General features: G+C 37.5%; 1 protein-coding gene across 2 annotated transcripts in view; it reads right to left on the bottom strand.

The window, feature by feature from the left end:
- Positions 1–48: 48 nt before the first annotated feature.
- pde5ab (phosphodiesterase 5A, cGMP-specific, b) overlaps positions 49–13,863 on the bottom strand; it is a 40,533-nt gene continuing 26,718 nt past the window's right edge. For both annotated transcript variants that reach the window (XM_056755723.1, XM_056755646.1), the window contains exons 11-21: positions 13,732–13,782; positions 11,404–11,550; positions 8,808–8,933; positions 6,894–6,988; positions 6,738–6,825; positions 5,299–5,399; positions 3,903–3,980; positions 3,743–3,806; positions 2,495–2,569; positions 2,253–2,336; positions 49–1,669 (exon numbers count right to left, since the gene is read on the bottom strand). In XM_056755723.1, the coding sequence (XP_056611701.1) occupies positions 1,556–1,669; positions 2,253–2,336; positions 2,495–2,569; positions 3,743–3,806; positions 3,903–3,980; positions 5,299–5,399; positions 6,738–6,825; positions 6,894–6,988; positions 8,808–8,933; positions 11,404–11,550; positions 13,732–13,782 (1,023 nt within the window). In that variant the 3' untranslated portion in view covers positions 49–1,555. The remainder of the gene's footprint in view (positions 1,670–2,252; positions 2,337–2,494; positions 2,570–3,742; positions 3,807–3,902; positions 3,981–5,298; positions 5,400–6,737; positions 6,826–6,893; positions 6,989–8,807; positions 8,934–11,403; positions 11,551–13,731; positions 13,783–13,863) is intronic.

The following is a 13,863-nucleotide window of genomic DNA, read 5'->3' as shown; positions in this document are numbered from 1 at the left end:
CAAACACAAAAGACAAACTGGAGAATCAAAAATACAAGATCCAGCAGATGAAGTCAGGTCCTTTAAGTTATGTTTAAAAAAGTGTTTCTAAACAATCTATCGCAGCATATTAAACATTTCTACAGGGGTCGTGTCACTGTCACTTTAACACAAATCTATTCTATAGGTGTGCACATGTCATTATAAAAGACTTTCACACATACACTATACAAAAAGTTCACATATCATAGGATTAAAACGTCTTCAGTGTTTCTTTGAAAGTACACATGTGTAGAAACTAAAACGCCTTAAGGTCTGAAACAGACTTTGTGTAAAACACAGTTAAACATCGAAATATGTCTGCAATGAGTTTTTTATGCTCAACCTACTTTAACAGTGCAATGTAGCAAAATAAACATTTCTAATATCTGCATATACCTCAGTAAGTAAATGAGCTGCACAAAACAACTAGAAAACTAAACACTTCAGTGTCAATGCCCTCTTCACAAGCCTAAGAACAATGAGAAAGGAATGTTCAGGATTCAACACAAGTCAAGTTTGGTATGTAAAAACATCATCTATTGTGTTTATAGTAGTGAATTTATAATAGAAGACACTGGGGCTAGAATACATACAAAACCTTTCAAACGTAAAGCCACGAGACATCCCACTACAAAAATACTGTTGTATGATAGAGTAATTATTGACTATAGTAAACTATATTTTAATAATTAATAATACAGTTTTCTGTAGAATTGACTATAGTGAACTTATAAACTGTAGTATACTTTAAAATTGACCATAGTACAGTAAGATTCAAAAGCACTGGAGTATCTAAGAAGTTTACTACTGTCAATATTACAGTATTTTTTTCGTGTGAGACAAAGTGTGAATTCATAAAAAAATGCAATTCTTGTGTGAACTTGTAAAACTACAACTTTCACAAAGAGCTAAATTTACCCACAGGAGAATCCACCTACAGTGGTACACTAAGGTGCTTCAAATGGTTCTTCAATGCTGAAGATGATCCATTTGGTTCCACAAAGAACTGTCCGAAGGTTCTTTGTGGTGAAAAAAGGTTCTTGTGATGATAAAAAAGTATGAAAGAGATGGTTCTTTCAAGAACCTTTGACTGAATGGTTCTTCAAAAAACTTTTAATAGTCTAGTGCCTTTAAAACTCAGACTAACGGCCTAGAAAACAAATATACATAAAAATAAATATAAACACATCAATAATATTAAAAGCAGACGTTTGTAATGTCTCGCCCCTCTTGTAAATTTGTTCTTTTGGTTTGCAAACTGACGGCCACAGGTCATGTACATACATGTTTACTTGTGTTGAACCCAGAACATTTCGTTACAGTAGTCAAAACATCTCTTTCATTACTGCTTCTGCTGAACGTGTAAAGATGCATGCTTCTGTTTCATCATCAAGTCTTTCTGCATCTCACACACTCAACTTGCTCGTGTGTCTTTCGTAGTTGAATGTCTGGGCGCTGTTACAGGATTAAAGTGTAACTCCTTCAGCTTCTGGGAAAGAACGTCTGTGTACGTCGGAGTGAAATACTACAGTCCTCAGTTTAGTAAAGCTTCTTCGTCTCCTTGTTCAGAGAGGATTTTCCAATTCTGTCTGTTCCTCCTGCAACCCTCCAGCAGGGGGGAGCAGAACTCCGAGAGGCCGGTCAACGCCTGCACACAGAAAAACAATTCCAGTATACTACAGTTTCCTATAGTATACTATAGTACTCCACAGTACAGTGTTTACTTCAGTTGATCAATTCACTATATTTAATATTACAGAATACATTAACAAAGTGTGGAAATATACTGTAATATATCACAGTATACCGCTATTTACCACATGTTACCATGGTAAATACTAAATTATACTACTTTATTTTTTAATTTGGGGCATTTTCGTGTAGTCCAGAGTGAACATCTCTAACTCTATATGACAAAAACACCTGTCGCCATCTACTTATAGCAAGCAAATCACAGTTACACAGGTCTGTGATCAGGGTTGCCAAGTCCTCAGTTTTCCCACGTATTTGGGCTACTGATGCCATATCACGACTTAAAGGTGGAAGGATTTCCGCAGTCGTTTTATTTATGTATTTATGATTACCAATATTCAAATGTTCAAGAAGTAATTAATTCATAATAAGATTTCATATATTAGTCATCATTTTAATATTTGAGGTGCAGAAGAGGCATATTTACAAGTAACTAACAAAAGTTGTTTTATACCAAAAGAACGTAAATGCACGTTTACCTCATACAACTGTGTGCAAATGGCATCAATAAAAGACACTTGCATGCTGGGAATTTGATCTCGCTTCTCTCTGTTCATCAGATCCTTGAAGAGAATAAAGTCACACGTTACTCTCATGATGTCATCGCTCGTAGTGATCATAAATGCGATGTTGACTGTTTGGTACTTTTATGCTTGGTCTCAAACTCAGATGCTTGAGTTAAACACACTGAATGATTCTATAGATGAAGGGAAACGCTCACGATAGGTTCAATGTTCAGCTCTTGCCGCTCCTTGTCTCCCTGTTCAAAGAACTCCGTGGCAACCAGTTCTGCTATCTGTTAAACATGAAATATGTGTTACGCGTTGTGTTCACATACACTTGCACAGCGTATAGAGGTTACGTTCAGTCTGTCATGATGGTAGTAAATCACGAGTCGTAAATCGATTCACACCTTTATAGCGATTTTATTTCGACATTTTTGTTCCTCCCCCACTGCCTTCCTAAACTGTATCTGGCATCCAATAAGGTTTCGTACTAAAATATACAATACAAATGCCAAACCCTTTTTTTTTACTTGTTCAATGAATCGTTGTGTATACTTTATAAAGTGTACATTAAGGGGCGGTTTCAGGTCAGGGATTAGATTGAGCCCGGACGAGTGATTAAAGGAAATGTTCACCTCGATATCAAAATTGTGTTATTTTTCACTTGCCCACATGACGTTCAACAGCCCTCCCGGCATCTTCAGAACACAAATAAAGATATTCTGGTTGACATCCCAGAGATATCCAGGCCTCCTCATAGACATCGTTTTAATAGTTGTTGTCAAGGTCCCTAAAAGTCCAAGACCAATTTGAGGATGTCTTTAGTAGTTTTCTAGAGCTTGACCACAACTATAAACGTGATGTCTATGAGGAGGCCTGGATATCTCTTGAATGTCACCTAAAATATCTTTATTTGTGCTCTGAAGACGCCGGGAGGTCTTAAAACATGTTGAACGTCATGTGTATGAGTAAAAATGAAATACATTTGATTTCCAGATGAACTTTTTTTAGAAAAACATCACTTATGTGCATGAGCATCTAATGAAGGTGTTCGGGGATGCTTGATGAATACAGACAGGTGTGCTGCGGTCGCAGCTGCAGTTTGCAGGAGTTGGACTGTACATCTTGTACTGTCTATACATTTAGTTTGTGAGTCCAACTAATTAAATAAAGAAATTATTACACACTTCCGGGCATTTGCAAGGAAACATTTTCACACTGTGCACTCAAGAAGGGGAGGTTTAAGTGTGATTTAAAACCTCATGAACTCAATGCTAACATGTTTTTCTGGTTTTGTATCGTCTTGTGACTCTGGAGGTCTCAATAGTGCTGAATAATTATAATGAAGTTGAGTTGATGGGACCAAAGCTGCACCTTCACCCATAATGCTAATCACCAAACCAGGCTGATAATTACTGAAGAGAGAGAGAGGTGCTGATGATGTGTGAACGAGTCTCTCTTACCCTCTTCTGTACTGGCCAGGGTTTTGTGATGGCAGAAATATCACATGCTGTCATCAGCATCGACCTGCACATGAGAATGACATCACAACATACGGTATGAAACACGTGTGTGCAGGCAAACGTGAAGAAGACAGTGTGAACGCTCCAGCAGTACACTGACCTGAGAAGATCTCTGTGCTCTTCATCCTCCCAAACAAACTGACTGTTCTTAGCCAACTCAAAGAATTCTGTTCTCTTCCTGTGAACACACAAGACAGACAGATCATAAACAAACAAAACTGACAGAGAGACAGACCATAAACAGACAGACAGATCATACACAGAGAGACAGAACACACACTGTCAAGACAGAGACAGACAGATGGCCGGATCATAACACACTGTCAGATAAACTTAACCAAGTAAAAATACATTAAAATCAGCTCTGCTCACACACTTCACAGATTCACAAGACAACAACTGAAACAATAAGCAGGTTTCCATGATGGAAACGCTACATTTCAAAAACGTTTTTGCGCTCGCTTGAGGTGGTTCATCATTTTGGCGAAAAAGGGTTCATGCGAATAATGGGAGATGGAAACTCATTTGCCGAATAAATTCCTCCAAAGAGTGACGTAACGGCACTATGAGACGGCGTAACCTGATTAATCACAGTACTGATCTTCTTACACATGAAATGTTGTTAAAGTCATTCTTATGTTGTGTTCCCAACAAGCGCGAATGAAGCGTTAAGCGCGAGTGATTTACATGTTACATCAATGCAAAGATGCCATAGGACAAAATCATTGTTGCTTTATGTGCCGGAGCTGTATGATACATCTTACTTTTATCGAAACGGGAATGAAAAGGATCTTGCTCGGAGGAAAGTGAGTGAGGAGGTCGGACCATCTGGTAAGTTGTGAAAAACGCTCTTTACTCAATGTGAGCTATATGTACATATATACACGAGACTGGAGCCGCCCGGCAGAACCCCCTCCCATGATGATGCAAATTGCGTCTGTTGTGAAGGGAATTTCAAAAGCGATTAAACTCAAAATGTTTGCACAGTAGGTGGCACTATGCACTAAAGTTGGTTTGCAACCTGCCATACAACATGAAAAGAAGGAGTACAACCAGAATGACTTATCCTGAGAAGAAACAAAATACACTTTAATCGCATAACATCATGCAATGGAAACGCAGTCATAAGCAATATTGTTTCAATCCACGTTTAGAAAATGTCGCTTTCATTTTGGGCAAATCTGTAGTGGAAACCCAGCTTGTGTTTCCCACACAGCAGGCATCCACAAGAGCAGCGCATTTATTGTGTTTCATCATCGTCTGCTTGAACAAGTTTTATTATACATGAACATCATTACATTCACTCTTACTTTTCTTACTAATATTTAGTGGCAGTTTATTAGGAAGTGACACTTGACTAGTAGGATGGAAACGGTGTTTATTTGCAAAGGTTTTATGCGATGTTCCAATTTTGGGCATAAGCTAAATTCGCAACTTTGGATGTAAACCCGTCTAATGTCTTTCGTAAGTGTTGCAGACAGGACTGTATGTCTCACTTCATATAGACGGCCAGATCAGTAGCCAAAATGGCCTTTTCTATCATCTTCAGCGTTGTCTTGTACTCCTCCAGGGAGAGACCGCTCAGAATCTGATTCCCCTACAGGAGAAAGACACAATTAAAGTGTTGGACAGAAGATAAAGAGAGTAAGATGACTGTTGACATGAGCCATTGTAACAGTGATGATATCAGCACACTTTATTACTGCACAGATTCACGATTTCCCATCAAACATGACACTGTGTCAAAGGGCACGTCAGGTGAATACACAGATAATGTCTGCATGACAACAACAAACCCAGACACAATGACACAACACACGGTAAAACTCCCTCAACACTTTCTCACATGACATGCATAATGTGGGCATTTTCCAAACGGCATCAATGCGCCCTTGAAGGGCCCTTCGTGAAGTGGACGCCATTTGAATGAGTGTACCAAACTCAAACATAAATCTCAATCCCTTTGTGAAGGGCCCTTTCAGAAGTCTGTTAATGAAGCGTACATGACATGGTCACTTCAAGGAAGAGACAGTTTTGCCCCACACCCTCCAAAGAGTTCATTTCAAGGGCTCGGCCCTTCGAAGGGAGTAGGGCATAGGGATGCTCACTTCCGTTTGGAAAATGACATGTGCATTAGAACTGAACTTCTCTAACTCGGTTCTGAGGAGGAGTCAAGAGAATTACTCTAAAGATGGAGAAATAGCAAATTAAGATATGACAAAAGTCAAAAGAAATAATGAGGTTTAAATAATTACTGCTGGTTTAACGCTCATCCAAACAAAACACAAACAACAGAATATTTATAACCGATTTAAAACGTTAGACAAGTCTCTTTAAGATTTAATTATATGTGTAAGTCAATAAATAATGATGTGTGTAATTTAATTATAAATGACACGTATAATTAAATTAATTACGTATTTATTATGTGTGAAACAATAAATAAAAACTGAATCCGGAAGTGCTTCTGGACCAGTGTTTACATCATGCGAAGTGGTCTATAAAATGTGATTCAAATAACCAAAATATTTCTTATTAATTTATTAAACAGATTTGACTTATTTAAGAATAGATGCATTTAAAAAGAAAAAAAATATTATTTTGAAAACTAAAACTTAAAAAATTGTTAAACACACATCAAATAATTAATGAAAGATTTTCAGTGTTTGAATTGCGAGTTCAAAAAAGATAGATGACTTTAGGATGGGGGTCCCCGACACACATGAGGGTCTGTGGTGTGTACGATTGAAAACCTCTTGTGTTAGATAACAATGAGGTTAATATTAAAAGTGACTCATCGTCAGCTGATGTCGGATCACTGTTAACAATGTTTACAAACACTGTGCTGCATTTTCACATTACAAATAACTCAAAACCTGCAAACATGCATTAAAAAGACGGTTGGGTTCTTTGGGAAGGTGTGTCATGTACTCACAGGTCCGTTGAGGATCATAAGACACTGGTCAAAGTGATGATGCTCCATGGTTGAGTGACAGTAGAGTTGAGCGAGCGGATGTTCACTCCTGTAACACAAGCTCATCTCAGTTTGACCTAAATCCATAAAACACACCACAGCTGAAGCAGCACAAACCTTTTGATGTAGGAGTTATTGACGCCTCTGTGATCTAAATCATGACTCAATGTTGCGATCATCAGAGCCAAAACCTCCAGATCACTCAGATTATTCTGTCAATGAACACACATCATTACACCACATCTCAACACTGAACACTAAAAGATCTCCAAATGATGAGCCGATGTCTACGTTGTATTGCTTATAGTTCTAAAAAGACCACAAAATACAGCTATTAAAACATTTTACATCGTCTCTGTCCTTCTGAAACCTAGATTTACAGGAAATGGAAAAGCGCTTTACTTTTCAAAGGGACAGTTCACCCGGAAATTAAAATTCTGTCATCATTTGCTCACACTCAGGTTGTTTCAAACCTGTCTGATGAAATGTTTTCTTTCCGATGAACACAAAGAAATATATTTAGAAGATAAAAACAGGACATCATCCACTACCATTGTGGATATTTTTTTCATATTCTGAAGAGGTTAGGAAAACAAACAGCTCTGGGGCACCTTTGACTACTGTGGTAGTTAATGACGTCCCAGAACTGAAAATGACTCCAAATGTCTTCATCAGAACAAAGTTTATAGACGTATAACATTACATGAGTGTGAGTAAATGATGACAGAATTTTCTTTCTGCAGACAAGCACTTTTGAAATACTTTTTATTGGTTGGATATTTGTAGGACCCATTGATAATCATAAAGGATGACTTATGATAAGGATTTATGACAAAACATTTAAGGGGTCATATGGTGCCAATGTGTGTTTTTCTGTGTCTTTGGTGTGTTATAAGTTGCCCATGCATGTATTAGACATGTACAATTGCAAAAATGAAAGTCTCGGTAGAAAAGATGCGTTCTATCTAAAAGCGAATGCTCACCTAGACCTGTCAGTTGGTGATCTGATTTGACTAAGACCGCCCAAATGTATACTCAAGTAAGGTGGTGTAGCTGTCAGTACAAGAGGAACCTGATGTTCCAAATATAGTCAGACGTGTTATATTTCCGTCACACGCTTGCAGTATTCAACCAATCACTACACACTGGTTAACTGGCCAATCATAGCACACCACACTTTTAAGAGCCATGAGCTTTGTTAAGAATCTGTGCATTTCACAGAGGCGGAGCAAAGAGGAGATACAAACATGCGAGGTGCCGTCAAAAACAGTGTTTTTTAACCTTAAATCGTGTATACACATTACATTACATCTAAAACAAACAATAATATTCCTTTTAGCCGTGTCATATGACCCCTTTAACACCATGAAATAAGGAGGTTTCAGAAGGCCAGCAGAGATATGTTAATACAATCTATAAATGTTAAATGCTCGCTTTGGGTTAAAGCTTCTGCTACGTGAATACATGCAAATCTGCTCATCATGCAAACTAGCCTAAACATATGATTTCTGCACAAAAACATTAGAAAATCTTAGTAAACGTGTCAATTGGAGTGAGAAATGTTTTATGATCAGAATGGTTGAGTCGACATTAAAACACTGTTCCCAATAAACAGCCAAAAGACTTTACTATTGAAAGAAGGCAGATCTTTCCGTCTAGAGGAGTTTATAACTTTAAATGATTAACAGATGACCTTAACAGTGGAACACACAGTAAAACTGTTCACTTCTATTTCTGCTTTAACTGCAAACGGCGCTCGCTATAAAAAGAAACAGTTCAATGCTCTCGGGCACTTTAAAAGGACAACTCTTACTAAAGGCACATGTAAATACACAACATTGATGATAAAACCAAAAACACAGATTGAATCATGAATAAACCTCAGGAAATATGCATCTCATTACTGTTCAGTTGTGTTAATAGATGTCAATGTGGTTACCGATCGGCGCCAATAAATACAGAAGCTGTAAGAGAGATGCAGATCACCGATGTGACCTTTGACCCGTTTTGCTATCTACCAGAGTCACTGACCTGAACCTGCCCGCTTTTAAGAACCGCAAACATGGACTGAGACGTGTTGAAGGCGTGTCTCCAGTTGTGATAGACAACGTTCTTTCTGTAGTTCTTCTTCACGCTGAAAATCCACTGACACAAATTCTGAACGAGAGAGAGAGAGAGAGAGAGAACAACCGAGTCAAAGCTCCACCAAAACACACAGAAGGCCAAAATCTGCTTTATCATGCAAGATACTGGTCATTAGAAAGAAAAATCACAGTTATAGAGATCTCAATAATAAACAGTTTTTTTTCTAAAAGACGTCAATGAGATTAAATAGAGAGCAAATGGAAACTTTGCTTAAATCTCTTCTGCGTCTCGTATATTTCTCCCGAGAACATTCTCTGTTTTCATTTCTCTTAAACAATTTTAGAAGAAACATCTGAGACTAAACGTGACACAATTGAGAACTCAACTAAATCTCAAAAAGGAACTTGTTCTTGAAAGACTTCTTTTGTGATTGATATTAGGGGATGGTTTAGCAGTTAATGAATAAGATGGGTTTATAAGAATATTAAATGTTTTCAAACATGTTTCCTAAACATTCAGAAAACATAAATAAATAAAAGTCCCTTAACTCACGCCCAGTGTTGAGTGTTACTAGTTACTAAGTAATTTAATAGTTACTGTAATTTAATCCCTGTTCCCTTGAAAAGTAAAGTAAGGGATAACTTTCAAATTTTTGTAATTTAATTACAGTTTCTCAGTGTAGGGAAGTTATTTTGAAATTGTAGTTAGTTAAGCTACTAGCTACTCGTGAATAAAAAAGTTACTTTAAAAGTTATTATAAAAAACAAACTAGCTTCTTTGAGATTTTTTACACTCTCACATTAAAAAAATACAGGAGTGTAATATTTATTATAGCAAACTGTTAAATCAATTACCTGTTTTTTTACTTTAGTAAATATTAAAGTATCCTAAAGAATTTATAGTGTATGAATTTACTATAGCTAGATACTACAGAATACTGTTGTATATGTTATTTGACAGCTGTAATATACTACAATTTACAATACTAAAGTATACTACATTTTGTGTGATGTGATAAACATGTGTTATTGTGTTATTATGCTTTAAATAAATAGTAAAATGTAATACATACCATTATCATTGTATTGTTTATTTATTATTTTTAGTTACATAAGATTCATATTTAATACTTCTTCTCAGTGAAACGTAAAGCTAACTTGTTATTAATTAAGTAGTAAATTAACTACTGAGAAAGCCACACTTTTTAAAAAAGTAGTTGAGCTACCGCCAAGCTACTGAAAAACGTAGTTATGTTAGTAGCGTTGCTACTTGAAGTTAACTACTCCCCAACACTGCAGTTACTTCTGATGTAATTTAACGAAATACTTTGTGAAATATATGTGTGTGTGCAATAGTGCAATTGACATCAGAATTGCTTTAATGTGTTCTTCTCACATTTGGTCAGTATATAATACTACTATACGTTGTTTTATATTATTTATTTGAATGAATTAAAAGAGCCGTCTCATGTCTATCGTCGAATCTCTTTACTAATCAAGGTTGATGTTGGATATAGAAAGTAACTTAGTAACTAAATACTTTTTGGAGTTAGTAACTTGTACAGGTATCTAATTACACTGTGAAAATGTCATTAGTTACTGGTTATGGATTACTTTTCAGAGTAACTTGCCCAACACAGCTCACACCACCATGCACGGGCTGGTCCTGATCCGCAAACAAAAGCATGCTTTTATAGGCTCGCATTCAGATCTGTTCTGAGGTCAGGTGTCTATTATCATCAGAAGAGTCTGATCGCTGGCGGTGGCCTCTGGTAAACCTGCTTTCATTTACTCTGTCTTGGGTAAGTCACGCCCAGAAAACCAATAAAAACGCTGTCTGAATGTCCTGCCAGGAAGATACCTCACGTCAACCCCGAAGGCCATAAATGGAGCCGCAGTGATCTGATCTGAGACAGCTCTTCCATCGGGTTATTTGAGCTAATAATGCACAGTTTAGAGAACAGAGTGACTTTTTCTTCTGTAGCTTTTGAGAAAAGATCTCAACAATGTCTCAAATTGTGCTCAGATTTGCCAACAAATCAAAGTTTGTCTGTTTCCATATCGACTTCAATATCTAATTACAGCTTTATGGTTCATGTTTTTAGAAGTTCAGATGGTCAGGTGTGTCTTATAAAACCACTTTAGAGAAATGAAAACAGAAATAAAAGTGTATTTGCACGTGAAGGGTATGGAGGTGTAAAATGAATATAGATTGTAGTGGTAAAATAATCTTGATTTGATTAAATTTGATGAGAAATGTTTGAGATCTGTTAAGATCTTCAATAATATTGACTTTTGATCGCAGACTTGACAAATCTGAGCTCAGTTTGAGACATTGTTGACATCCCTTCTGAAACTCGATGAGATTTTTGACTCTTTGTTGAGAAGAAATATCCGAGACACAAGTGAGACTCGTCTTTGCTCTCTATTTAATCTCATTGATGTGAGATGAGAAATGAGAAACATCTGTGATTTGTCTTTCTTATGGTCTGAGACTAGTATCAATAGGTAGACAGACGGACAGATGTAAAATGTATTTAAACCTTATATTTAATCTGAAAGTTCTGCACAAGCTTGAGGTCCACAAACATGCGGATGGTTGCCTGTGTGGTCTCAACATCTGTCAGGTCGAAATCGCTGAAGCTGAAGTCCAGCAGTCTGAAGCTTTGTGATGAGGGAATCACAGCCGTCTGTGAAGAGAGAAGACAGTATTCAACTAAACTGCAGTCGGTCACTCGCACGCATGCTCGCACACACAGTACACCACACACACACACACACACTCACAGCACAGACATGCACACATCACACACACAGTACACCACACACACACACACACACACACAGCACAGACGCGCACACATCACACACACAGTACACCACACACACACACACACACACAGCACAGACGCGCACACATCACACACACAGTACACCACACACACACACACACACACACACTCACAGCACAGACATGCACACATCACACACACAGTACACCACACACACACACACACACACACAGCACAGACGCGCACACATCACACACACAGTACACCACACACACACAGCACAGACGCGCACACATCACACACACAGCACACACTCACACACACACAGCACAGACGCGCACACATCACACACACAGCACACACAGTACAGCACACACACAGCACACAGTGCAGGGCAGCAGATCTTTCTGGCTGTCATTCATAATGAATGAGCTGTGCTCAGCATCATCTGTGTAATCTCTGCAGAAAATACATAACACAGATCCCATATTCATCCATCACTTCTCCAACATTCATTTTTATATTGACTTCATATATACACCTGATATTCCAAAAATATATTTATATTTTATATTTTCATGCCCAAATATTTCACAACTCTCAGATACCAAATGACTCCTGAAGTAAAAGAGAGTCAATTTAAAACTGTACATGACATTTATTCTTCTGCTGATTTAACAAAATAACCATTTGTTCTTCTAACAATGTTGAAATGGCAGATCTGATCATTTCATGTCCTGTTCAAAAAAAATCTGTTCTGGAGATTTTTAAGTGAATAAAAAAATGCTTGATATGCTTCTGTTGCAAAGTGAACATGCATCTCTTCAGGGAATTTTGCAGAATTCAGCGAGAAATTATACACAAAGCTACATTTACGAAAGCCCAACTTCTTTTCAAATTCACAAATTCATAAAACATTCAAAATATATACAGTATATGTTAAAAATAAATAAAAATGTTACCCAAAAAGTTGAGTGAAGTGTATACTTGTGTGCTGTAAATCTTTCGCCTTATAAATTATTGTTAGAGATAAATCAACAGGCTGACTTTCCATCATTAGAGTAATTGATGTAATGAAGGTGAAATGTTTGGCTCTGACTATGATTACGTGGTATTACTGATCACTTTAATGACTCTAATCATTTCCACATCTCAACCTGAGAGCTTGTATCATAGCAACCTGCATCCTCCAACAAAATCCCTTTCTGTGAGGCGGCGGTCCGGCAAAAATAATATTTGTCATCATATAAATAAATACAGTAAGTCATACCGTGTGCTGTCTTATTCCTTTACTAGCTACTAACTACAGCTCAATTTCCTGAAAACACACGTGCTGATAAGCATGTATTCCTGAGCAAGCTTCTTTTCATAAAGGCGTCTGCCAAATGCATGAACGTACCCGTCACTTTTAACAATGAGATGTCAGAGAGTCTGTTTAACCATCCAGAGAAGAGGTTGGGGGTATAGAGGTTACGTATATAAATATTTATGATGTGAAGAGATCCTGATGTCAAAGATCAATTCAGAGCAGAAGATGCAATGCCAATAACTGTTTTCACTGACATCTGTCATGTCGTCTGTTAAGCTCTAGACATACCATACGTCCCAAATCGCCTACTTTCCTTCTATACAGTGGGCGAAAATTAGTGCGAGTCAGGCTAGTACATCTGAAACCTCGGTATGCACAAAACCGAAGGCGAGAAATACCCGGATGGTCTACTGCTACACTTCTCTATCCCATGATGCAACGGGAGCTGAGCAACAGTCAAATCTCAAAATTGAATCAAATAAAAATAGCAGAAAACGTCAAAGCGAGTGTCCAGACTAATGAATTTCACATGAATAAATTATGTTTGTACCGACGCCTAGGAACAGCTGATAGGTCAAAGGTCATACGGGTCACACGACAATCAAACATGGCAGATGCAGCATGTACAAAATCTATTCTCACATATACTTTAAAGAACGAACTGTTTCAATGGTGGCTAGGTAATGTAGGCACTTCATTATTACACTTCATAGTATTGTCATACTATGGCATTTCGGACGCAAGTAAGAATGAAGATGAGATAAAGTTACCTGAAGCGCTCGGGTCTCCTCATCTGCAGCAGATGCATGATATGACAGAACCTGCAGACACATATAACATGAATAATATTAAAGGGTAAAGCTTCCTTCAAAAAAAAAGACAAACGTTCATTGCAAATGCAA

This window comes from Triplophysa dalaica, chromosome 1 (genome assembly GCF_015846415.1).
Source record: "Triplophysa dalaica isolate WHDGS20190420 chromosome 1, ASM1584641v1, whole genome shotgun sequence".
Classification (NCBI taxonomy): domain Eukaryota; kingdom Metazoa; phylum Chordata; class Actinopteri; order Cypriniformes; family Nemacheilidae; genus Triplophysa; species Triplophysa dalaica.
This window is presented reverse-complemented; position numbering and strand designations above follow the sequence as displayed.